The sequence below is a fragment of the Glycine soja genome, chromosome 16 (genome assembly GCF_004193775.1).
Source record: "Glycine soja cultivar W05 chromosome 16, ASM419377v2, whole genome shotgun sequence".
NCBI lineage: Eukaryota > Viridiplantae > Streptophyta > Magnoliopsida > Fabales > Fabaceae > Glycine > Glycine soja.
The window spans coordinates 33,589,129-33,616,332 of NC_041017.1; the positions used below are offsets into that span (position 1 = coordinate 33,589,129).

General features: G+C 29.6%; 2 protein-coding genes and 1 pseudogene across 2 annotated transcripts; 2 read left to right on the plus strand and 1 right to left on the minus strand.

Moving 5' to 3' along the window:
* Positions 1-511: 511 nt before the first annotated feature.
* On the minus strand, positions 512-631 carry LOC114391309 (annotated as a pseudogene).
* Positions 632-6,768: 6,137 nt separating this feature from the next.
* Positions 6,769-9,966, plus strand: LOC114389987 (receptor-like protein EIX2). The gene has a single exon (XM_028350678.1). It carries the CDS (start codon positions 6,769-6,771, stop codon positions 9,964-9,966), a length of 3,198 nt encoding a protein of 1,065 aa, XP_028206479.1.
* Positions 9,967-16,263: 6,297 nt separating this feature from the next.
* LOC114389337 (receptor-like protein EIX2) lies at positions 16,264-20,818 on the plus strand. Its single transcript, XM_028349985.1, has 2 exons — positions 16,264-19,755; positions 20,501-20,818. The coding sequence occupies exon 1, from the start codon at positions 16,326-16,328 to the stop codon at positions 19,716-19,718; it is 3,393 nt and encodes a 1,130-aa protein (XP_028205786.1). The 5' UTR covers positions 16,264-16,325; the 3' UTR covers positions 19,719-19,755; positions 20,501-20,818.
* The last annotated feature ends 6,386 nt before the right edge of the window (positions 20,819-27,204 follow it).

The following is a 27,204-nucleotide window of genomic DNA, read 5'->3' on the forward strand; positions in this document are numbered from 1 at the left end:
AGTGTATTCCAGAAGAACAAAAATAACTTTCAGAAAGGTCTTTCTAGAATACATTGATTTTTTTATATTTCAAGAAAGGTTTTTCCTAAATTATATTTTTGTACATTTGAAAAGGCCTTTCCACAACTATAAAAAAATTAGTGTTATGAAAAGGCATTTCCAGAATATGTTTTTATATTTCTGAAAAGGCTCTTCAGGAATTATGTTTTATACTTCTAAAAAGACCTTTGCAGAATTATGTTTTTATACTTTTGGAAAGGCTTCTATGAAAGAATAAAAAATTGTATATTCTTGAACTTTTATTTTGTTCCTAACTTCGTCGGTGGCTTTGTGCTTTCTTTTCTGCATTAGGCTGGTTTGGTGGTGGTGTAAGGAGGTTGCAATAATGGTGTTTGGGTTGACAATCGACAGTGGTTTCGGTGGAGGCTTGGCTTGCTTGGGAGAGATAGGGTATTTGTGTCCATTCGGGTCCTTTGGAGGTGCAAGGAGCAAAAAAGGAAGGTGCAAGAAGAAAAAAGGGAGATCCAGAAAGTAAAATCCAAGTTATTGTTGTTAGGGATCTACTGAAAGATGAAAATTGTTTCCGTCCTTGTCAAGAGAGATGAAAATCATCTCTCTTTTTCACCTTTTCACTAAAATCTACTCAGTTATGCAAATAAGGGTTGTTGTCAATTCAATCCTTACTTTCACATGATGGATCTCATCACGAGTATGCTCGCTAGGAACCAAACTAAAATTTTTTGTTTAGGGGCTTTGCTCTTTCTTGAAACCAAAAAAAGAAAGAAAGAAGTAACTTTTTTACGCCTACTGTTAGAGATTCCACATGTTACAAACCGATTTTGTATAATTAAATTAGAATCAAATTCACATTTTAAGATAATATTAGAACTTATCCTAGTAAGTCTTGTTGGACTTATTAGGCTACCACATCAGATTGTTATTGAACTACTTGTATATATCAAATCTTGCAAATTTCATGCTCTAAAAATTTTAATGTATGTGTTGTATAGTAATGATACCAAAATAATATATATAAGTGGATGACATTTGTCACTTTATAATCCAGTTTTATATGATTGAGAGATTTATACCCACATTCTAAGACATCATTTTTTTTATTTTGTTATTCACACTCCCTTATTTTTTTTTTCAATAACGCTCTTTATTAATAATCATAGTTTTGTTGTTTCAAAATTTAATCTTTAAAAGTCTATCTATATGCTTCAGAATTAAACATTTGAAAGTCAATTCCACATTTCAGGATTAAATTTCTAAAAGTCTATTTGTATATTAAGATGAAAGTCTCTCTTCTAATTTAGATGAAAGTGAAACTAAAATTTTGTAATTTTCAAAATATTCCAAACAATAGTAGATCGAACAAGATGTTAAAGAAAGTGTTTTAGATACATTATTACTAACATTTTAATTTTTTTGTCCTGAGATCATGGTTGTCTTTTGACTCAGAGAGTCAAAGACTAATTTTGCTTATAATGTGGTTGTCAGTGACCAAAGATAATTTTTACGCACAATGAAAATCAAATATTCGTTTTCTCGTTAAATATATCATTTTCCATGGCCACATGTGAACACAACTATCATTTCTATTATTTTTAATTGTGTAGCAAACAGTGTGCATTTACATAATTCCAAAATTTAAATACAAAAGGTTTTATGCATATAATTTTTAGAATTTAAATTATGAAACTCACTTCATTTTTAACATAATTCTGAAGTAATGATACTACACTCACTTGTAAGAGCGATATTATTGGAAAAAAATAATTCTGAAGTAATGATACTACACTCACTTGTAAGAGCGATATTATTGGAAAAAAATAAAATAAAAATTTAGTGGGTGTAGTAAAATTGAGGTGCTAAAAAGAAATTCTAGAAGAAATGCAAAAATAAATGCCATGACATCCAATCACTTTACTTTAAAATTGATTTTAATCAAAATTATTATTTTAAAAATCAATTTTATTCTAATTTTTATAAATACTCATTCAAATACTTATTCGTGCATCTTGTTGCTCCAACGATTTTTCAGGAAGCATCAACATTATTGCGGAGTTATTAATTAACATCTTTCTGCAACACACAATATTCTTTTAGCCGAGCCGAGATGAACATGGGATACTCAAATTGCAATTAATATTTTTTCAGGAAAAATATGATTGGTTTGGACCTGTTTCAATTAATAATTGATTAATAACATCATGGAATATTGCTTGATTATGACAATTAGTTCAATTATATTGCTCCTATAAACACTAGGGTTGATCAGAAAATAAGCTAATAAATGTATTGACTTCTCCTTTTTCAATACGATACAATGTTTATGGTTGGAAGGACCACCTCTTGAGATGTGCCAGTTATTAGTTTTTATTGTTAGAAAATAGAATTCTCGTTTTTCCTTTTAAAAAAGTTATGTATTCCATTTTAAAAATACTCTAATATATAATATATAAGTTATATCAAATTAAAAATATTACTTAATATGTCTTTACCTAAAAATATTAATTAATATGTCACACTTACATCCAACGAAGAAAATATAAAAGTAAATTTGTCGATGTGCTTTGCACACATGAAAAATAAAATTATCAGAGATATTTACAAAGATAGTACAATATAATGAATTAATGATTGTTTGTTAGTCCATGAAAAAATAGAGCGGAGCTTGAAGACCAATAACTACATTATAGGAAATTAGTAAAAAGAATCTCTCAACAAATAATATAGTTGAGAATTTGATTTATATTTGAGTCTTATAGCAATACAATACGAATATCGTAGATGTTATTGTTATATAATAATGATGTATATATAATAATTAGATAAATTATAGTTTTTATTATATTCATACTGATTGTATATATGAGTATGAAATATTGATATTTTTGTATTGTAATATAAATATGATATTTTAAATAAATAGTGGGATATACATTATATTTTTTTTGTAAATTTTTACATGTATCAAAATATATTAATACTTTCAAATAATGACAAAAAATAATATTTTCGTCTTTTATATTTTATAACTCTTTTGATGGGTTAGAAAATTAAGCACACAAACACATCAAATTTAAAAAGTAAAATGATTGCATAGACTTTAAAATTATTAGTCTTTGTAGAAATTTAATATAAAGACAAATTAAGCTTCCATTTTCTGTGCTTTAGCAAAATGACACATGATATTTATTGGTCTTAATTCTAAGTAGACTTTTCTTAGTATAATATCAATCCTAGAAAGTTTTAGAAATATTCTAACGTCCAACTTACGTATGTTTTGGAAGAGAGGAAAGAAAATGAAAAAGGGTAAAAAAGGTTTAAAATTTGAATTTGAAAAATTAGAAGGAAAGAAAATTTAATTGGCCAAAAGTAATACACATTTCCATCACTCCCCTTTTTTATTTTTCTTCTTTTATACACCTTACACCTATTTTATCTTTGAGGAAGACTAACAATATTCTTCTGTTATTTATTAAAATTTATAAAAAATAACAAATTTTAATTAATGGTTTCACATCAAAATTAAAAAATATATATAATCATTAAATAAAAAATAGAACTCACCAATTTAAATTTATAATTTTTAATAATTTTTAGACAATAATATACAACATTAAAAAAAAGATTTTTTTTTTCTTTATAACAATCACGCTGTCCCACAATTTTCTCTTATTAGATTGGCTAAGTGCATTTTTTTTATTTTTCCTTCGTATAACCTTTAATTTAGTTCACAATTAAGAGAATATGTCTTCTAGGCTTGAAGAGAGCATACTAAATACTTAGGAATTTTTGTCATTTCATTTATTCTCTTGAATTAGAAAATATATTAGGACCTTATTTTACTTTAGAGCATGCTAGTAATTTTAAACATTAAGATTTCTCTTATTTTTCTAAAATACTTTTTCTTATCAATTTTTTTAATTTAAATATATTTTTAGGTCCTTTAAATTTGGATTATCTTTGTTTTTTTCCTCCAAATTTAATTTTTCATTTTTTAGTTCCTCAATTTTGAAAAATGTTTTTTAAACCCTCTTGACTGATTTTTGACGATTTAAATGCATAACTTGTGGCATTTTTTGTAGGAGGAGGACTAAAAAAATATTTTTTAAAATTAAGGGAATAAAAATAAATTTAAATTTGGGGATCAACTACAAAAGTAATCTAAATTTGATGGTCCAAAAGTATATTTAAACAATTATTTCAAGAGACTATGAAATTTGATTGAATTAAGACCTAATCTTTGTAAGTTCTTGAAGCAGCCTAATAGGTAGATTCTGATTATAAAATAAGGATTACTTTGAGGAATTTATTATTAACATAAAGCTCCTTATCTTATTTTCCATGATCAATGTTCTAATTGTGAGATTTTGATTAGGGATGATAAAATAAGTTCAATCCATTGGATTGACCCATTTGATATGCTAATCAAAGCAATATAAGTTTAAATTTCCAACCTATTGTTAAAATAGGTTCAACCTATATATTTGGTAGGTAAAGGGACAGTTATGTTGGATCAACGTGTCGGGTCAACTTTCCTTTTTATTTTTTTTCTTATATTTGTTGTAATTCATTCAAACTTACTTGTCGAGGAGGATGGTTGTTTTGTTCTTTTTGGTTTTTCTTCACATTTTTGTGGTTGCTTTGTTTCCTTTCATTTCTCTTTCATGAGTTTTAAGAGGGTGATCTGAAGGGGGGAAAGATGGATTAAGGTGTGATTTTGATGTGGATGTGGGTTGATTATTGTGGAAGAAAAATTAATGACAGAAAGAGTGATAATTTTACATTGGTTGTTTCATAATTGATGTAGAAAGACACTTTTTATGTTGCTTACAAAACAATTGATGTAAAAAAGGAAATACATTTTACATAGACAAGATTTACATATTGGTTTTAGAATTGATGTAAAAAGCTCATTTTACCTGATGCAAAATATCTCCCCACCATTGGTGAATTTAAAAACATGTGCAAAGACTTTTTTATTTCTTGGGGACCGGTGCAAAGACTTGAAATTGCTAGTCTATACAAAACATTCATGTAAAGACAAATTAGTCATGCATTTTTTGTACTTTGGCAAAATAACACATCATATTTCTTGGTGGGCTTAAATAATTTTTTTTTAATATTTTAGTCCTCTTAATTTTAATACTTGGTTTTAGTCCTTACTATCAACTATCAACATTTACGGATTATGTAATAATGTTGTTGGTTGTCCATTGACTCGTCACGTTACTAATGAGTTAATTTGATAGACTGTGATGTGTAAATTTTGTAGTAATTTGGATCTTCAAATTCTCATATGTTAAAAATAATTGATAATGCTAGATTAGATGATGAGAGATTTTAAAAAAATTACACCTTATTTATTGTTAAGATCTTTGATAGCATGAGAAGTCAATGAATGGTTAATGTAACTACATGTTATGTAGTCAATTAATGTTCTTACTTTGATAATATGGACTGATTTATTTTTTTAATTTTTACTGGGACTAAACATTATTGAAAGGCTAAAACAAAAACACTCTAATAATTTATAGGAGCCAAAATGTTGTTTAAGCCTTGTTTGTTTTAATTTTACATAGACTTTTCTCAGCATCGTGTGCTCGTTAAAGTGACAAACTCAAATACTTTAATGTGCAGCTAACGTAGTGTAATTTAATGACATTACAAAAATTTCCTTGATAATCTAAAAATAAAATCATAGTTATATTTTTTATTTATTAAAATTTGTAACATCATTTTTTTGTCGAATTATCTGATGAAATTTTAGTTGTTACAACTTGCTGGTACAGTATGAAGTAGAGCTTGATGAATCTGTAATTAATATATGAGATAATTTTATTACACAATTATATAATTATTGAATTTTTTATTATAAATTGCTTATCACCTGAGCGTAATAAAGGAATTTAAAATATGTAAGCCTCGTATATGGGGTCTTCCTATTTTAATTTTTAAAATAAAGTTTTTTTTAAGAGAAAACTTCCTTATTTTGCTGTCTTCGATAAGTGAACGAGAATTAACAAGTCAATCATTTAGCCATACTATGTTTTTCGTCGTCATATTTTTTCTTTATTCTAAAAATTTACATTTGAAAAACTTAGTTTGTTTTCTTGTCTTTGAACAAGAATTAACAACTTATTGGTATGGTCATACTATCATCACTGTTCCCGATTTTCATTTTACTGAGTTGTTTCATATCAGCAAAAATATAATGAGCAATAATTGTTTTCAAAACTAACGTATGCATTTGTGAATTTAAAAACAAGTGCAAAGATTTTTTTATTTCTTGGGACAAGTGCAAAGACTTAAAATTGTTAGTCTACACAAAACATTCATGTAAACACAAATTAATCTTGCATTTCTTGAATAACACATCATATTTTTTTGGTGTGCTTAAATAATTTGATTACACAATTATATAATTATTGATTTTTTTATTATAAATTCTATATTTTTTCCATGAAGAATGGTAAGTTTAAATTGCTTATCACCTGAGTGTAATAAAGGAATTTAAAATATATATGCCTCGTATACGGAGATTTCGTATTTTAATTTTTAAAATAAGGTTTTTTTTAAGAGAAAATATCCTTATTTTGTTGTCTTCGATAAGTGAACGAGAATTAACACAACTGTGTCATCTAACCATACTATCAGCTATATAAACCCTGCGGCAGGCTCCATCTTTCATACTTCACCATTTAAGAGAAAGTGATCACAGTAACCGATCTTTGTTTTACTCTTAGTCATTTCATAATGAGTTGTTATTCTCTGAAACTATTTTATGCACTTTTGCTGCTTTTATTGCATGCTGCTGGATCCATTCTTGGATTCAACAGCCTTCCCAATAGCGCAGAAATTAAGTGCATTGAGAGTGAGAGACAAGCACTCCTCAACTTCAAACATGGCCTCAATAACAGAGACTGTTGCAAATGGAAAGGCATCCAATGCAACAATCAAACTGGTCATGTTGAGATGCTTCATCTCCGTGGTCAGGATGCACAATATTTGAGAGGTGCAATCAATATCTCTTCATTGATTGCCCTTCAAAATATTGAACACTTGGATCTCAGCTATAATGATTTTCCAAGGAGTCATATCCCAGAACACATGGGCTCGTTCACCAACTTGAGATATCTCAATCTCTCTTATTGTGCATTTGTTGGGAGTATTCCTTCTGATATTGGAAAGCTTACACATTTACTGTCTCTTGATCTAGGTAACAATTTTTATCTCCATGGAAAAATCCCTTATCAACTTGGAAACCTTACACATTTACAATATCTTGATCTAAGTTATAATTATCTGGATGGGGAACTCCCTTATCAACTTGGAAATCTCTCACAGTTGAGGTATCTTGATCTTGCGGGGGGGAATTCATTCTCGGGAGCACTCCCTATCCAGATTGGGAATCTTTGTTTGTTGCACACTCTTGGACTTGGTGGCAATTTTGATGTGAAATCCAAGGATGCAGAGTGGTTGACTAATCTTTCTTCCTTGACCAAACTTAGGCTAAGTTCACTACACAACCTTTCCTCTTCTCATCACTGGCTACAAATGATCAGCAAGCTTATTCCAAACTTAAGAGAGTTGAGGCTAGTTGGTTGTTCTCTTTCAGATACAAATATTCAATCTCTGTTTTATTCACCTTCCAACTTTTCCACTGCTCTTACCATCCTTGATCTTTCTTCAAATAAGCTCACATCCTCAACATTTCAACTGTTGTCAAACTTTCCTTCTCTTGTTATCCTTGACCTTTCCTATAATAATATGACATCATCAGTCTTTCAAGGTGGTTTCAACTTCAGTTCAAAACTTCAAAATCTTGATCTGCAAAATTGTAGTCTTACGGATGGAAGTTTTCTTATGTCATCTTCCTTCATTATGAGTTCTTCATCTTCTCTTGTTTTCCTTGATCTCTCCTCAAATCTGTTGAAATCATCAATTATATTTTACTGGCTCTTTAACTCCACCACCAATCTTCATAACCTTTTCCTTTATAATAACATGTTAGAAGGTCCCATTCCAGATGGATTTGGGAAAGTAATGAACTCTCTTGAAGTTCTTCACCTATCCGATAACAAACTGCAAGGCGAGATTCCATCTTTCTTTGGTAACATGTGCGCATTGCAGAGTTTACACCTCTCAAATAACAAGTTGAACGGGGAATTTTCTAGCTTCTTCCGAAATTCTTCATGGTGCAACAGACACATATTTAGGATGTTGCGTTTATCTTATAACCGGTTGACTGGCATGTTACCTAAAAGCATTGGATTGCTATCAGAGTTGGAGTATCTTAACTTGGCTGGGAATTCTTTGGAGGGTGACGTCACTGAATCCCATCTTTCTAATTTTTCCAAATTAAAATACTTGCGCCTATCAGAGTTGTCTCTGAAATTTGTCCCGAGTTGGGTTCCTCCATTCCAATTAATACAGTTGGGACTCCGTTCTTGCGAGTTGGGCCCCACTTTTCCTAGTTGGCTCAAGACTCAAAGTTCTTTGTATTGGCTTGATATTTCTGATAACGGGATTAATGACTCTGTACCAGACTGGTTTTGGAATAACTTGCAAAATATGGGATTCTTAAATATGTCTCACAATTATCTCATTGGTTCAATTCCTAATATATCGTTGAAGCTTCCTCTCAGACCGTCTATACTTCTGAATTCCAATCAGTTTGAGGGTAAAATTCCGTCATTTTTACTACAAGCTTCCGAGCTGATGCTCTCTGAAAATAATTTTTCAGATTTGTTTTCATTCTTATGTGACCAAAGCACAGCTTCAAATTTGGGCACTTTAGATGTGTCACACAATCAAATAAAGGGGCAACTGCCAGATTGTTGGAAATCAGTAAAGCAATTACTGTTCCTTGATTTAAGCAGCAATAAATTGTCAGGGAAGATTCCTATGTCCATGGGCGCCCTTGTTAATATGGAAGCCTTGGTTTTACGAAACAATGGTTTAATGGGTGAGTTGCCTTCTTCTTTGAAGAATTGCAGCAGTTTATTTATGCTGGACCTGAGTGAAAATATGTTGTCGGGTCCAATACCATCATGGATTGGAGAAAGTATGCAGCAATTGATAATCCTGAACATGCGAGGAAATCACCTCTCAGGAAATCTACCCATTCATCTCTGTTATTTGAACCGTATTCAATTGTTGGATCTTTCAAGGAATAATTTGTCAAGAGGAATTCCATCATGCTTAAAGAATTTCACTGCAATGTCTGAACAGACCATCAACTCAAGTGACACTATGTCTCGTATATATTGGTATAATAACACTTACTATGAAATTTATGGTAGTTACTCATTGGAAGGTTATACACTTGACATAACATGGATGTGGAAAGGTGTGGAACAGGGGTTCAAGAATCCAGAGTTAAAGCTCAAGAGCATTGATCTTTCCAGTAACCATTTAACCGGTGAAATACCAAAGGAGGTCGGATATTTGCTTGGGTTAGTTTCTTTGAATCTATCAAGAAACAATTTGAGTGGAGAAATTCCTTCTCGGATTGGGAATTTAAGGTCACTAGAATCACTTGACTTGTCAAGAAATCACATCTCTGGGAGAATTCCTTCTTCTCTTTCTGAAATTGATTATTTGCAGAAATTAGACTTGTCACACAACTCTCTTTCTGGAAGAATCCCATCAGGAAGACATTTTGAAACCTTTGAAGCCTCTAGTTTTGAAGGAAACATTGATCTTTGTGGTGAACAACTTAACAAAACTTGTCCTGGGGATGAAGATCAGACAACAGCAGAGCATCAAGAACCACCAGTCAAAGGTGATGATTCAGTTTTCTATGAGGGATTATACATCAGCTTGGGGATTGGATACTTCACTGGATTTTGGGGCTTATTAGGGCCATTACTACTGTGGCGTCCTTGGAGAATTGCTTACATCAGGTTTCTGAACAGATTAACAGACTATGTATATGTATGCTTATTGTGAATGTGGGAATTGTTGCTGATCGCTCAAGGCAAAAAGGTATGTTCTAGATTTATTTGTCAATTTCATGGTTTATGTTCTGACTTAGTCTTATTTTACATATATCAAGAAATTGCTTCACTGGATCAAAAAGAGCAATATGGATTTCACTTAGAGGAGGCCAAGAATAATAATAATAATTTAATCTAATTATTATTTAACTTGTAATTTTTTTAAAATTTTTTACAAAGAAAAAATATACAACTATATTAAGCATAAAAACATTACTATCTAATTAATTTTATCATTTATATGAAAATAAATAAATAATTTTTTTATTCCTAAATACTAGAAACATAAACTCTTTCAAATATATTAATTAGACATTTATGGAAGAAACAAATAGATGCATTTTTTAAAATGATTTTCCATAATTATAAATGTACACTTACACATTACAAATATTTTATTATTATCTTTAATTTCTTTTTATCTCACTTTTTACTATCACATTATATTACCTATTATACATACACTTCTCTTTCTTTTTTCTTTTTGTCGCCCTAAGTGTCAACTAAGATGACATGTATTATTTTTCAATATTTTTTTTCATAAATTTTAAGGGGACCGTAATTCTTTTAACATGGTATTTTAAATACACTTTGTGAAAAACTTGGGGGCCATGGTCCCTGCATGTATACTTCCATTTTCAATTTTATATGAAAAAATATAATTCTGTTTATATCTTGTAATTAATCCAGCACATTAATTGTTGTAAAAAAAAATGCTGATTGTTGCAGATGTGCTGCAGACTTCTGATCAGAGAAGAAACCATTGTTGGCAGCTACAAATGCGAGATAATTTCTTTGATATAGGAGTTTACAATGTTTTGTATTTAAGTAATGAACTGCAAAATCTTGTTTCCAGAAAGTTAGTATGCTATTGTTGTATTTATTGTATTTGTAATGCTGTTTGTTTTTCATTATTGTGCTTAGATCTGTGATATCTAAAATTTCACCACTTCATATTCATCTTCAACAATGCTTTCTACTATATTCTCCTAGTGCAGCTATACTTAACTGTGAATCAAATTTGTGCATGAGAAGAAGAATGCAAGATACCCTATTTGTTCCTAGTTACTACCAGTGTATTGCATCCTTGTGTTAGACCCCTTCTGTACATGCACTTTTGCTTTGCCAAAAGTAGCAAGTAGAGCATTAAAAATTGCATCAAGCTAGTGTTAGGTTGCTGGACTTATCAAATTTTATCTATTTATCTCAATTATCACGAAAATAGAAAAGAGTATATCTGTAAATGAAATTCACACAATGAATGCTAATTTGAAATTCTCTCTCTTCCGTTGCACCAATATGAGAGTGCCAATTAGATCCCATCATCTAGTCCTTTGACAGAGTAAGTATTTCACCAAGACCAAGACTCTATGTGGGCCTCAACTAAAGTTAGCTTCCTTTGTCGATAAAACTGAAGACGTTTGAACCAAAAGATTTTTCCAAAAAATCGATATTAATAAACATATTAATAAACTCAACTTGTTTTTAATTATGCTACTATTTTTTTAACATTCATTTTTATAAAATTGATGTTAAAATAACAACATTAAATATATATTTTCTAGTGTTATATAAAGGGTTCGATGTTAGGGTATGAACCCTAAAGCTGGCGTCGAGGGCAGCAAACCTCCAGCAAGAAGAAGAAGAAGAAGACACAGAGGTAAGAAAAGAGAAATATCATTTTTCTCATATCCCGCTTCATTATTTACATAGCTATATATAGAGGGATTCCTCTTAACAGAATTGTAAATTCTATCCAAAAGGAATCTAATAAGGATTTCTGTTTTCATATGATTGCCTACGAGGGAGCAACCACTACAAGCAGAATTTGGGGCTGATTCTTGCAATTCCATCTTCCAATTCTGCCCTTACACGTAGTCAGCCAGGTAAGCAAGCTTTACCACTCTTCTCTTGGTCCCTTCTCCTCTCTGCACCATTGGTGCTGGTGCTTCCTGTGTTTCTGGCATTCTCTCATGCTTCCCTATCATTCGACAAGCTAGATTGAGAGAAATTCAGAATCTGCTACGCTCATTCTCCTCATGCTATTTCATTGATCAAGGGTCCTATCATCTTGGCTCATCGATATGCTTCTCTCATTCAAAATATTCAGAATATGTCTTTACCTAAAAATATTAATTAATATGTGACACTTACACCCAACTAAGAATAGTAAATTTGTGGAAGTGCTTTGCACACTTGAAAAATAAAATTATTAGAAATATTTATAAAGACAATATAATGAATTAATGGTTGTTTGTTAGTCCCTGATAAAATTGAGTGGAGCTTGAAGACCAATAAGTATATTACATGAAATTAGTTAAAAGAATCTCTCAATAAATAATATAGTTGAGAATTTGATTTTTATTTGAGTCTAATAGTAATAGAATACCAATATTGTAAATGTTATTGTTATATAATAATGATATATATAATAATAATTAGACAAATTATAGTGTTTATTATATTCATACTGATTGTATGAGTATGAAATAGTGATATTTTTGTATTATAATATAAAGATTATGTTTTAAATAAATAGCGTATAAACTATAATTTTTTAAAATTTTTCACATGTATTGAAATATATTAGTACTTTAAAATAATGATAAAAAAAGATGATATTGTCATCTTCTTTGTTTTCTAACTCTTTTAATGGGTTAGAAAATTAAACACACAATCACATCCAAATTTAAAAGTAATACGATGACTGTATAGACTTTGAAATTATTAGTCTTTGTGGAAATTTTATATCAAGACAAATTAATTAAGCTTGCATTTTTTGCGCTTTAACCAAATGACAAATGATATTTATTCATCTTAGTTCTTAGTAGACTTTTCACAGTATGATGTTAACCCTAGAAAGACTTGGAAATATTCTAACGTGCAAGGACTTTTTTATTTAATGGGGACTAAAGATTGTGCAAAAACATTAGTGTAAAGATAAATTAGTATTGCATTTCTCGTATTTTGACAAAATAACACATCATATTTTTGGTGGGTTTAAATAATTGTTTTTTCCCTATAAAATTAAGAATTTTTTTGCACTTTAATATATAAATATTTTTTACATATATTTTAGTGCTTGTAATTTTAATATTTGAATTTATTGTTTGCTATCAACTATCAATAGGTTACTGATTATGTAAGAGTGATGTTGGTAGTTCATTGGCCTGTCGACAATATCAATAGTTTGACATGCTATTATATGTAAATTTTTTGGTAAATTGAATTATTACATTTTCATATATTTAAAATAATTGATGATGTTAGATCAACTTATGAGAAATTAAAAAAAAATATAATTTACTGAAAATAATTACATATTATTTATTGTTAAAATCTTTATAAGTTAATTAACGGTTAATGTAATTTCATGTTATGTCGTCAATTAATATTTTTACTTGACAGATTAAATGTTTTTTTTAAGTTTGACTAGGACTAAAATAAAAAACTTTGAAAAACTAAAGCAGAAAACACACTAATTTATAGTAGCCAAAATGATGTTTAAGCCTTGTTTGTGTTAATTTTACATAGATTTTTTCTAAGTATGGTGCTCGTTAAAGTGACAAACTCAAATACCTTTTATGGGCACCTCATATTTAATGACATTACAAAAATTCCCTTGATAATGTAAAAATAGAATCATATTTATATTTTTTATGTATTAAATTTTTAACATCATTTTTTTTTGTCGAATTATCTGATGAAATTTTAATTATTACAACATGCTGCTACAATATGAAGTATATCTTCATGAACCTGTAATTAATATACGAAATCATTTTATTACACAATTATCTAATTATTTATTTTTTTATTTTAAATTCTAATTTTTTTCTTGAAGAATGGTAAGATTTTGTAAGAGTAATTTTTTAAAAGCCATGTCTTAATTAAAGAAAAAAAATCAAATCACAACATATAAGAAAATATTTATTAGACGTGATTGATTAACATGGCAGTATCAAATGAAACAGGAATGGTTTCCCTCTCATATTTTTCTTTTAAAAAAATTATATATACAGGTTAATTAATTTTTTTATATAAAATATAGTTATGAAATTTATTAATTAACATAATTTTGTATGTTTAAGCTTGTTATTATTTTACTCCTCCACTACTTATTTTCTGGATATGTTCATGTTAATTAATCCCTATTAAATATTTTAATCCCCAACATATGAACACGGAAGATTCCAGCCAAAAGATATAATTGAACACATAGAATACCACCTTCTTTTTTTTTTTGGTCTAGAATAATACCACCTGTTTAAGAGAACATGCATCTACAAGTTATTGGTGGTTTTTTCTTCTTCTTATGATAGCATAGAAGAATATTATTGTGAAAATTCAGAAGTTAATTTGTCTTATCACATGAAAGTTTGAGGACACAATTTCTGCCCAAAACATAAGCTCCCATCACTATCTACTTCATCAACAGACTACATATATGTAATATGATTCTAAAAACAAAACACTTATAAACAGCCAGTTTAGTTAAATCCAAGCAATTGTTTTCCAAGTCTGCCAACCCTTAAAATATGGGTTAGAAAATTAAGCTCGCCCACCAATCACATCAAAAAGGAAAATTAAAACACGTCCACAAAAATATTTAAATCAAAAGAAAATTAAAGGAAACTCACGCTGATACATTAGTTTGTGGAAAAATTCTGTCTTCACTTTTTCCATACTAGGGTCCTTTGACTGATACATCAGCTAATCGCTATCAAGTTTCAAATATATCAACCAAATATTGAGATAAATGCCACAAAATCAAAAATAAAAAAGAACCCCGTGCATTTACATTATCTGAAATTCTTTGAATGGTATCTGGTCCAAGAGAAAATTCCAAAAGCAAAGAACTCTTAGAGCTTCAATAGTCATTTTCATGAGGTTAATCGTTACTGCAATAGTCTTTCAATAGTCTTTCCCTCACATGTTAGCCTTTCCCTCGAGTGAAAGTCATTTTCAATCCAAGAATATTCAATGGTGACCCTTAGAGCTTAATCGTTACTGCCCCTGGCTTGTCTAGCCATTGCCACAACATGTTCTAGAATCTTGTACTATTGCAACACCTGCAACTCTGCTACCTGACATTCATGCATGAATTCACCCATCAGAAAGACTTTTGATGCAAAGAACTCTATATCCATGAATCCATCAACACCATCTTACTCGTCTAAGCTAGTCACTAAGTCAAACCATTGACTCTGACATCAAATTTTTTGAAAAATCCAAGAGAGTAAATACTAGAGAAATTTTTCACAATAGGGTAATCAGTTTTGGCAAGTAGTTTACTGGAATTAAATAATATTGAATAAATTAATTTGAATAAATAAAATTAATAAACTAAATAATTTTTCAATTAAAAAAGAATAGATTTTTATTATAGTAATAGAATTATATAGTTTCTATCTTTTAGAACTTATATACATATATAATTGGTATGTGTATCCCAAAAAGTTTAGAAATCATAATCACATAAATTAGTCAAAGAAATCTTGCAAATGAGTTTGTTAATTGGATTACTAAAAAAAATTAGTTTGTTAATGGGGTGATTACAATTTGCTTATTTATTAGTATAAAACAAAGCAAATATCATCAATGGAGAGAATGAGAGGGATAGAAAGTGTGTTGTGGGTGAGTAGAGGTTTCTTTAGCCAAAAAGTTCCACACAAAGTTTCCAATTTTCTATCACATGCAAAACTTTGCCATAGTGTCTTTTGTTTTGCATTGACTTGGAAGTCAATTTATGCAAAGATGGAACGCGCCCAGAAATGTCAGAAATTATTAAGGTTGTTACAACATTGCCATCGAAATTGATTTGCACGTAGGTCATTATCAGAAAATTTGGCACTTAAATTTTATTTTAGTTTAATTTGTTTATTGCCAACTTTGAAATTTGGTCCACCATTTTTTTTCTTGTAAATTTGGTCTTTCCATATTTTAAATTTTGTTCACAATTAATTTGATATTCAATATTTACCAGAAACGGAGATGGCAACACTATTGGATCAATATTTTTTGGTAAATATTAGATGTATGAACAAAAATTATATTAGGAGATTTGTGCTCAAGTAGAGGAAATTAAAATATATAAACCTTGTATATGGAGTCTTCATATTTTAATTTTTAAAAAAAATTAAAGAGAAAATTTCCTTAATATTTTGTCTTCGACGAGAATAAACAACTCTGTCGTTTAGCCATACTATCAACTATATAAATCCTGCCGCAGGATCCATCTTTCATACTTGACAATTAAAGAGAAAACTGATCACAGTAACCGATCTTTGTTTTACTCTTAGTCATTTCATAATGAGTTGTTATTTTCTGAAACTATTTTATGCACTTTTGCTGCTTTTATTGCATGCTGCAGTATCCATTCTTGGATTCAACAGCCTTCCCAATAGCGCAGAAATTAAGTGCATTCAGACTGAGAGACAAACACTCCTCAACTTCAAACATGGCCTCATAGATCGCTATGGCATTCTCTCTACATGGAGTGACGATCACACTAACAGAGACTGTTGCAAATGGAAAGGCATTCTATGCAACAATCAAACTGGTCATGTTGAGACGCTTCATCTCCGTGGTCAGGATACACAATATTTGAGAGGTTCAATCAATATCTCTTCATTGATTACCCTTGAAAATATTGAACACTTGGATCTCAGCAATAATGATTTTCAAGGGAGTCATATCCCAGAAATCATGGGCTCGTTCACCAATTTAAGATATCTCAATCTCTCTCATTCTTTATTTCGTGGGAGTATTCCTTCTGATATTGGAAAGCTTACACATTTACGGTATCTGGATCTAGGCAGCAATGGATATCTTCGTGGACAAATCCCTTATCAACTTGGAAACCTTTCACATTTACTGTATCTGGATCTAGGTCGCAATAAATATCTCCATGGACAACTCCCTTGTCAACTTGGAAACCTTACACATTTACAATATCTTGATCTAAGTTATAATGATTTCCAAGGGGAACTCCCTTATCAACTTGGAAATCTCTCACAGTTGAGGTATCTTGATCTTGCGAGGGGCAATTCATTTTCGGGAGCACTCCCTTTCCAGGTTAGGAATCTTCCTTTGTTGCACACTCTTGGACTTGGTGGCAATTTTGATGTCAAATCTAAGGATGCAGAGTGGTTGGCTAATCTTTCTTCTTTGACAAAACTTAAGCTAACTTCACTACGCAACCTTTCCTCTTCTCATCATTGGCTACAAATGATCAGCAAGCTTATTCCAAACTTAAGAGAGTTGAGGCTAGTTGGTTGTTCTCTTTCAGATACAAATATTCAATCTCTGTTTTATTCACCTTCCAACTTTTCCACTGCTCTTACCATCCTTGATCTTTCTTTAAATAAGCTCACATCCTCAACATTTCAACTGTTGTCAAACTTTAGCCTTAATCTTCAGGAGCTTTATCTTTATGATAATAACATTGTTTTGTCATCTCCTCTCTGCCTAAACTTTCCTTCTCTTGTTATCCTTGACCTTTCCTATAATAATATGACATCATTAGTCTTTCAAGGTGGTTTCAACTTCAGCTCAAAACTTCAAAATCTTCATTTGCAACATTGTAGTCTTACGGATGGAAGTTTTCTTATGTCATCTACTTCCAGTATGAGTTCTTCATCTTCTCTTGTTTCCCTTGATCTCTCCTCAAATCTGTTGAAATCATCAACTATATTTTACTGGCTCTTTAACTCCACCACCAATCTTCATAAGCTTTCCCTTTATCATAACATGTTGGAAGGTCCCATTCCAGATGGATTTGGGAAAGTAATGAACTCTCTTGAAGTTCTTGACCTCTCGGGTAACAAACTGCAAGGCCAGATTCCATCTTTCTTTGGTAACGTGTGCGCATTGCGGAGTTTAGACCTCTCAAATAACAAGTTGAACGGGGAATTTTCTAGCTTCATCCGAAATTCTTCATGGTGCAACAGAGACATATTTACGAACTTGGATTTATCTGATAACCGGTTGACTGGCATGTTACCTAAAAGCATTCGATTGCTATCAGAGCTGGAGGATCTTAACTTGGTTAGGAATTCTTTGGAGGGTGAGGTCACTGAATCCCATCTTTCTAATTTTTCCAAATTAAAATACTTGCGGCTATCAGAGAACTCATTGTCTCTGAAATTCGTCCCGAGTTGGGTTCCTCCATTCCAATTAGAATACTTGGGAATCGGTTCTTGCAAGTTGGGCCCCACTTTTCCTAGTTGGCTCAAGACTCAAAGTTCTTTGTATTGGCTTGATATTTCTGATAACGGGATTAATGACTCTGTACCAGATTGGTTTTGGAATAAGTTGCAAAATATGGGATTGTTAAATATGTCTTCCAATTATCTCATTGGTGTAATTCCTAATATATCCTTGAAGCTTCCTTTCAGACCATTTATACATCTGAAATCAAATCAGTTTGAGGGTAAAATTCCGTCATTTTTACTAGAAGCTTCCCATCTGATTCTCTCTGAAAATAATTTTTCCGATGTGTTTTCATTCTTATGTGACCAAAGCACAGCTGCAAAGTTTGCCACTTTAGATGTATCACACAATCAAATAAAGGGGCAACTCCCAGATTGTTGGAAATCAGTAAAACAATTACTGTTTCTTGATTTAAGCAGCAATAAATTGTCAGGGAAGATTCCTACGTCCATGGGCGCCCTTGTTAATATAGAAGCCTTGATTCTACGAAACAATGGTTTAACGGGTGAGTTGCCTTCTTCTTTGAAGAATTGCAGCAGTTTATTTATGCTGGACCTGAGTGAAAATATGTTGTCGGGTCCAATACCATCATGGATTGGAGAAAGTATGCAGCAATTGATAATGTTGAACATGCGAGGAAATCACCTCTCAGGAAATCTACCCGTCCATCTCTGTTATTTGAAGAGTATTCAATTGTTGGATCTTTCAAGGAATAACTTGTCAAGAGGAATTCCAACTTGCTTAAAGAATTTGACTGCAATGTCTGAACAGACCATCAACTCAAGTGACACTATGTCTCGTATATATTGGTATAATAACACTTACTATGAAATTTATGGTAGTTACTCATTGGGAGGTTATATGCTTGGCATAACATGGATGTGGAAAGGTGTGGAACGAGGGTTCAAGAATCCAGAGTTAAAGCTCAAAAGCATTGATCTTTCCAGTAACAATTTAACGGGTGAAATACCAAAAGAGTTCGGATATTTGCTTGGGTTGGTTTCTTTGAATCTATCAAGAAACAATTTGAGTGGAGAAATTCCTTCTCAGATTGGGAATTTAAGTTCACTAGAATCACTTGACTTGTCAAGAAATCACATCTCTGGGAGAATTCCTTCTTCTCTTTCTGAAATTGATTATTTGCAAAAATTAGACTTGTCACACAACTCTCTTTCTGGAAGAATCCCATCAGGAAGACATTTTGAAACCTTTGAAGCCTCTAGTTTTGAAGGAAACATTGATCTTTGTGGTGAACAACTTAACAAAACTTGTCCTGGGGATGAAGATCAGACAACAGCAGAGCATCAAGAACCACCAGTCAAAGGTGATGATTCAGTTTTCTATGAGGGATTATACATCAGCTTGGGGATTGGATACTTCACTGGATTTTGGTGTTTACTAGGGCCATTACTACTGTGGCCTCCTTGGAGAATTGCTTACATCAGGTTTCTGAACAGATTAACAGACTATGTATATGTATGCTTATGGTGAATGTGAGAATTGTTGCTGATCGCTCCAAGGCAAAAAGGTATGTTCTAGATTTATTTGTCAAGTTCATGGTTTATGTTCTGACTTTGTTTTACATATATCAAGAAATTGCTTCACTGATCAAAAAGAGCAATATGTATTTCACTTAGAGGAGGCCAAGAATAATAATAATAATTTAATCTAATTAATATTTAACTTGTAATTTCTTTTATATTTTTTGTAAAGAAAAAATATACAACTATATTAAGCATAAAAACATTACTTTCTAATTAGTTTTATCATTTATATGAAAATAAATAGATACGTTTTTTTATTCCTAATTATTAGAAACATAAATTCTTTCAAATATATTAATTATACATTTATAGAAGAAACAAGTAGATGCATTTCTTTAAAATGATTTTCCATAATTATAAATGTATACTTGCACATTACAAATACTTTATTATTCTTTTTAATTTCTTTTTATCTCACTTTTTACTATCACATTAACACATTATATTATCTATTATACCTACACTTCTCTTTCTTTCTTTTTTCTTTTATCTCCCTAAGTGTCAACTAAGATGACATGTATTATTTTTCAATATTTTTTTCATAAATTTTAAGGGGACCGTAATTCTTTTAACATGGTATTTTAAATACACTTTGTGAAAAACTTAGGGGTCATGGTCCGTGCATGTATACTTCCATTTTCAATTTTATATGAAAAAATATAATTCTGTTTATATCTTGTAATTAATCCACCACATTAATTTTTGTACAAAAAATGCCGATTGTTGCAGATGCGCTGCACGCTTCTGATCAGAGAAGAAACCATTGTTGGCAGCTACAAATGCGAGATAATTCTTTAGTATAGGAGTTTACAATGTTTTGTATTTAAGTAATGAACTGCAAAATCTTGTTTCCAGAAACTTAGTATGCTATTGTTGTATTTTATTGTATAATATATTTGTAATGCTGTTTGTTTTTCAGTATTGTGCTTAGATCTGTGATATCTAAAATTTCACCATTTCATATTCATCTTCAACAATGCTTTCTACTATATTCTCCTAGTGCAGCTATACTTAACTGTGAATCAAATTTGTGCACGAGAAGAATAATGCAAGATACCCTATTTGTTCCTATAGTTACTACCAGTATATTTGCATCCTTGTGTTAGGTTGCTGGTCTTATCACATTTTATCTATTTATCTCACAATTATCCCGAAGATAGAAAAGGATATATCTGTAAATGAAATTCACACAAATGAATGCTAATTTGAAATTCTCTCTTCCGTAGCACCAATATGAGAGTGCCAATTAGATCCCATCATCTAGTCCTTATTTTAGGAATAAGTTTCGTAAGAAAAGGGAAAGGATCATAGGCAGTCTAAAACACAACTTCATTTCATGCAGTTTTGCCATTTCTTTTGCAATTTTCATTTTTTAATTTGTATTCTGCCATTTAAATTGATACACTTTTCTAAATGTTGTAAGCTATCAAACTTCTAGTTTTATAAGAAGTCTGTCTGCAATAAATGGTATCATTAGTAATTAGTACATATTCTCACTGGTATCACTGAAAATATCTCTTGGAGATTACCTTTTCAAGATAGGAGTGGACCACGTATGGTTCATCATGGGCTTAGCCTGTCAAAACATGATCATGATTCGTTGAAGGTTCACCACAAGTATTTACAATAAATCTATTGCAATACTAATTTTTCTTTTCTCTGCAGCTTTAGGCGAAGTCTCCCTAATTTAGGAATAAATGCATTAATTCGTAGTCTGTGCAAAACATTAGTGTAAAGATAAATTAGTACTATTACATTTTTCATACTTTTGACAAAATAACATATCATATTTTTTTGAGTTTAAATAATTGTTTTTTGCTCCTATAAAATTGAGGATTTTTTAATACTTTAATATATAATTTTTTTTATATATTTTAGTGCTTGTAATTTTAATATTTGAATTTATTGTTTGCTATCAACTATCAATAGGTTAAGAGTGATGTTGCTAGTTCATTGTTCCGTCGACGATATCAATAGTTTGACATGCTATTATTATATGTAAATCTTCTGGTAAATTGAATTTTTAAATTCTTATATGTTTAAAATAATTGATGATGTTAGATTAATTAATGAGAAATTTAAAAACATAATTTACTAAAAATAATTCCATATTATTTATTGTTAAAATCTTTATAAGTCAATTAACGGTTAATGTAATTCCATGTTATATCATCAAATAATATTCTTACTTACAATAAAGACTAAATATTTTTTTTAAGTTTGACTAGGACTAAAATAAAAAACTTTGAAAAACTAAAGCAGAAAACACACTAATTTACCATAGCCAAAATGAGGTTTAAGCCTTGTTTGTGTTAATTTTACATAGACTTTTTCTAAGCATCGTGCTCGTTAAAGTGAAAAACTCAAATATCTTTTATGGGCACCTCACAGTGTCATTTAATGACATTACAAAAATTCCCTTGATAATGTAAAAACAGAATCATATTTATATTTTTTATTTATTAAAATTTTTAACATCATTTTTTTGTCGAATTATCTGATGAAATTTTAGTTATTACAACATGCTGCTACAATATGAAGTATATCTTGATGAACCTGTAATTAATATACGAAATCATTTTACTACACAATTATATAATTATTGATTTTTTATTATAAATTCTAATTTTTTTTTCTTGAAGAATGGTAAGATTTTGTAAGAGTAATTTTTTAAAAGCCATGTCTTAATTAAAGAAAAAAAATCAAATCACAACATATAAGAAAATATTTATTAAACGTGATTGATTAACATGGCAGTATCAAATGAAACAAGAATGGTTTCCCTCTCATATTTTTCTTTTAAAAAAATCATATATACAGGTTAATTAATTTTTTATATAAAATATAGTTATGAAATTTATTAATTAACATAATTTTGTATGTTTAAGCTTGGTATTATTTTACTCCTCCACTACTTATTTTCTGGATATGTTCATGTTAATTAATCCCTATTAAATATTTTAATCCCCAACATATGAACACGGAAGATTCCAGCTAAAAGATATAATTGAACACAGAGAATACCACCTTTTGTTTTTGGTCTAGAAGAATACCACCTGTTTAAGAGAACATGCATCTACAAGATATTGGTGGTTTTTTCTTCTTCTTATGATAGCATAGAAGAATATTATTGTGAAAATTCAGAAGATAATTTGTCTTATGACATGAAAGTTTGAGGACACAATTTCTGCCCAAAACATAAGCTCCCACTATCTACTTCATCAACAGACTACATATATGTGATATGATTCTAAAAAGAAAACATGTATAAACAGCCAGTTTAGTTAAATCCAAGCAATTGTTTTCCAAGTCTGCCAACCCTTAAAACATGGGTTAGAAAATTAAGCTCGCCAATCACATCAAAAAGGAAAATTAAAACACGCCCACAAAAATATTTAAATCAAAAGAAAATTAAAGGAAACTCATGCTGATACATTAGTTTGTGGAAAAATTCTGTCTTCACGGTATTCTTTTTCCATACTAGGGTCCGTTGGCTGATACATCAGCTAATCGCTATCATGTTTCAAATATATCAACCAAATATTGAGATAAATGCCACAAAATCAAAAATAAAAAAGAACCCCGTGCATTTACATTATCTGAAATTCTTTGAATGGTATCTGGTCCAAGAGAAAATTCCAAAAGCAAATTTATTTTAAAGGATATAAAAATACAATAAAAAAATATTATGGTACCAGGAAATATGTAAAATGAACAAATAAGGAGAGAAGTATTTTTTTTTTCACAATATAGCATGCTAGACAGAATTATCAATTGTTAACAACACAGGTGTAAGCTAAGAAAAAGACTCTCAAGTTAATTGTCTTTTTTCTCAATATTTTATCCCGAGTAACTATATAAGTGATTTTTACATCACATTTTAACCTAAAAAATCATAAGGTTCATGTTTATGATTTTCTTCTCACTTATTATATGGTATTCAATTTTTTCATTTCTATCTGATGTGAGACTTTCATAGTTATATTTTTTATTTATTAAAATTTGTAACATCATTTTTTTGTTGAATTATCTGATGAAATTTTAGTTGTTACAACTTGCTGGTACAGTATGAAGTAGAGCTTGATGAACCTGTAATTAATATATGAGATAATTTTGTTAGACAATTATATAATTATTTGAATTTTTTTATTATAAATTGCTTATCACCTGAGTGTAATAAAGGAATTTAAAATATATCAGCCTCGTATATGGAGTCTTCGTATTTTAATTTTTAAAATAAAGTGTTTTTTTAAGAGAAGACTTCCTTATTCTTTAAAATAAAGGAATTTTTTTAAGAAATTATTAGTCTTTGTAGAAATTTTATGTCTTTGTAGAAATTTTATATAAAGACAAATTAAACTTCCATTTTCTGTGCTTTAACAAAATGACACATGATATTTATTGGTCTTAATTCTAAGTAGATTTTTCTTAGTATGATATCAATCCTAGAAAGTTTTAGAAATAGAAATATTCTAACGTGCAACTTACTTATGTTTTGGAAGAGAGGAAAGAAAATGAAAAAAGGTAAAAAAGGTTTAAAATTTGAATTTAAAAAATTAGAAGGAAAGAAAATTTAATTGGCCGAAAGTAACACACATTTCCATCACTCCCCTTTTTTATTTTTCTTCTTTTATACACCTTACACCTATTTTATCTTTGAGGAAGACTAACAATACTCTTTTCTGTTATTTATTAAAATTTATAAAAAATCACAAATTTTAATTAATGGTTTCACATCAAAATTAAGAAATATATATAATCATTAAATAAAAAATAGAACTCACCAATTTAAATTTATAATTTTTAATAATTTTTAGTCAATAATATACAACATTAAAAAAAAGATTTTTTTTCTTTATAACCAATAAAAGAGTACTAGACAGTGTCACTAACGATATTTCTCTTTCATATTCCCACCGGCGCAATCACTTTACCACTGAAACCACAACAACCATCACGCTGTCCCACAATTTTCTCTTATTACATTGGCTAAGTGCATTGTTTTATTTTTCCTTCATATAACCTTTAATTTGGTTCACAATTAAGATAATATGTCTTCTAGGCTTGAAGAGAGCATACTAAATACTTAGGAATTTTTGTCATTTCATTTATTCTCTTGAATTAGAAAATATATTAGGACCTTACTTTACTTTAGAGCATGCTAGTAATTTTAAACATTAAGATTTCTCTTATTTTTCTAAAATACTTTTTTTTATCAATTTTTTTAATTTAAATATATTTTTAGGTCCTCTAAATTTGGATTATCTTTGTTTTTTTCCTCCAAATTTAATTTTTCATTTTTTAGTTCCTCAATTTTGAAAAATGTTTTTTAAACCCTCTTGACTGATTTTTGATGATTTAAATGCATAACTTGTGGCATTTTTTGTAGGAGGAGGACTAAAAAAATATTTTTTTAAATTAAGGGAATAAAAATAAATTTAAATTTGGGGATCAACTACAAAAGTAATCTAAATTTGATGGTCCAAAAGTATATTTAAACAATTATTTCAAGAGACTATGAAATTTGATTGAATTAAGACCTAATCTTTGTAAGTTCTTGAAGCAGCCTCATAGGTAGATTCTGATTATAAAATAAGAATTACTTTGAGGAATTTATTATTAACATAAAGCTCCTTATCTTATTTTCCATGATCAATGTTCTAATTGTGAGATTTTGATTAGGGATGATAAAATAAGTTCAATCCATTGGATTGACCCATTTGATATGCTAAACAAAGCAATATAAGTTTAAATTTCCAACCTATTGTTAAAATAGGTTCAACCTATATATTTGGTAGGTAAAGGGGCAGTTATGTTGGATCAACGTGTCGGGTCAACTTTCCTTTTTATTTTTTTTCTTATATTTGTTGTAATTCATTCAAACTTACTTGTCGAGGAGGATGGTTGTTTTGTTCTTTTTAGTTTTTCTTCACATTTTTGTGGTTGCTTTGTTTCCTTTCATTTCTCTTTCATGAGTTTTAAGAGGGTGATCTGAACGGGGGAAAGATGGATTAAGGAGTGATTTTGATGTGGATGTGGGTTGATTATTGTGGAAGAAAAATTAATGACAGAAAGAGTGATAATTTTACATTGGTTGTTTCATAATTGATGTAGAAAGACACTTTTTATGTTGCTTACAAAACAATTGATGTAAAAAAGGAAATACATTTTACATAGACAAGATTTACATATTGGTTTTGGAATTGATGTAAAAAGCTCATTTTACCTGATGCAAAATATCTCCCCACCATTGGTGAATTTAAAAACATGTGCAAAGACTTGAAATTGCTAGTCTATACAAAACATTCATGTAAAGACAAATTAGTCATGCATTTTTTGTACTTTGGCAAAATAACACATCATATTTCTTGGTGGGCTTAAATAATTTTTTTTTATATTTTAGTCCTTGTAATTTTAATACTTGGTTTTAGTCCTTACTATCAACTATCAACATTTACGGATTATGTAATAATGTTGTTGGTTGTCCATTGACTCGTCACGTTACTAATGAGTTAATTTGATAGACTGTCATGTGTAAATTTTGTAGTAATTTGGATCTTCAAATTCTCATGTGTTAAAAATAATTGATAATGCTAGATTAGTTGATGAGAGATTTTAAAAAAATTACACATTATTTATTGTTAAGATCTTTGATAGCATGAGAAGTCAATGAATGGTTAATGTAACTACATGTTATGTAGTCAATTAATGTTCTTACTTTGATAATATGGACTGATTTATTTTTTTAATTTTTACTGGGACTAAACATTATTGAAAGGCTAAAACAAAAACACTCTAATAATTTATAGGAGCCAAAATGTTGTTTAAGCCTTGTTTGTTTTAATTTTACATAAACTTTTCTCAGCATCGTGTGTTCGTTAAAGTGACAAACTCAAATACTTTAATGTGCAGCTCACGTAGTGTAATTTAATGACATTGCAAAAATTTCCTTGATAATCTAAAAATAAAATCATAGTTATATTTTTTATTTATTAAAATTTGTAACATCATTTTTTGTCGAATTATCTGATGAAATTTTAGTTGTTACAACTTGCTGGTACAGTATGAAGTAGAGCTTGATGAATATGTAATTAATATATGAGATAATTTTATTACACAATTATATAATTATTGAATTTCTTTATTATAAATTGCTTATCACCTGAGCGTAATAAAGGAATTTAAAATATGTAGGCCTCGTATATGGAGTCTTCGTATTTTAATTTTTAAAATAAAGTTTTTTTTAAGAGAAAACTTCCTTATTTCTTTGATAAGTGAACGAGAATTAACAAGTCTGTCATTTAGCCATACTATGTTTTTCGTCGTCATATTTTTTCTTTATTCTAAAAATTTACATTTGAAAAACTTAGTTTGTTTTCTTGTCTTTGAACAAGAATTAACAACTTATTCGTATGGTCATACTATCATCACTG

What these genes read in the sequence shown, in the direction of transcription:
- LOC114389337 (XM_028349985.1), top strand. Translation starts at nt 16,326, where the DNA reads ATGAGTTGTTATTTTCTGAAACTATTTTATGCACTTTTGCTGCTTTTA.
- LOC114389987 (XM_028350678.1), top strand. Translation starts at nt 6,769, where the DNA reads ATGAGTTGTTATTCTCTGAAACTATTTTATGCACTTTTGCTGCTTTTA.